Here is a 768-nt window from a genome sequence, read left to right as displayed (position 1 = left end):
CACTCGTGTGCACTGTGTATGCGCGACCTATGTGATCAGAAAACGCACATATCCTACTTACTCGAATATCCTTTGTAACTGGTCTCCTTCGGTATGTCCTTCGAACACAGGTCTTCGTCTAAACAGCTCTGCAAATATACACCCGCAAGACCAGACATCGACAGGAGTTGCATAGCTGTTGCTTAATAGGATTTCTGGTGCTCGATACCATAATGTCACTACCTGTTGGGAACAAAAGAGCGGTGGCTTGCAATACAACGTCATAAAATCAATGCACGTGTTGTGATCGAAACCAAAATACACACAAACTTCTCGACATCACCAAACTTAGAAAAAAAACAAGGGGGGAACACGTACCATAGTTGTTAATCTCATATTAAAGTCGTATATTCTCGCTAGGCCAAAATCGGCGATTTTTACTCTGCCTCCCTCATCCACCAGTATATTCTGTGGCTTCAGGTCTCGATGGATCACGCGGTTACTGTGCAGGAAGTCTATGCCACACAGAATCTGGTGCATCAAGCTCTGCAATAAACGTTTTGTGTTAGGGTTTGTAATTTTTTGTGATATAGTACTTAATATTACTTCTTCTGATATTTCATGAATGGAAACAACATTGCATGGAATTGGTTCACAGATATTCAAGTTCGACTGGTTCAGACCCTAAGAGGGACATCGTCTTGACACAAAAAACAAAACACTGTGTATGAGCTAACACTATAGCATTAATATATTCCGGATACATATCCTCATCGCCTTCTCCACCAA

At 41.5% G+C, this 768-nt stretch overlaps 1 protein-coding gene across 2 annotated transcripts in view; it reads right to left on the bottom strand.

Annotated features, from left to right (window-relative positions):
• The window catches only part of LOC119581613 (cyclin-dependent kinase 4-like), a 5,378-nt gene that overhangs the window by 3,274 nt on the left and 1,336 nt on the right, over window positions 1-768 (bottom strand). For both annotated transcript variants that reach the window (XM_037929728.1, XM_037929729.1), the window contains exons 3-4: window positions 358-525; window positions 62-222 (exon numbers count right to left, since the gene is read on the bottom strand). In XM_037929728.1, the coding sequence (XP_037785656.1) occupies window positions 62-222; window positions 358-525 (329 nt within the window). The remainder of the gene's footprint in view (window positions 1-61; window positions 223-357; window positions 526-768) is intronic.

The sequence above is a fragment of the Penaeus monodon genome, chromosome 15 (assembly GCF_015228065.2).
Source record: "Penaeus monodon isolate SGIC_2016 chromosome 15, NSTDA_Pmon_1, whole genome shotgun sequence".
In the NCBI taxonomy this organism is placed as follows: Eukaryota; Metazoa; Arthropoda; class Malacostraca; order Decapoda; family Penaeidae; genus Penaeus; species Penaeus monodon.
This window is presented reverse-complemented; position numbering and strand designations above follow the sequence as displayed.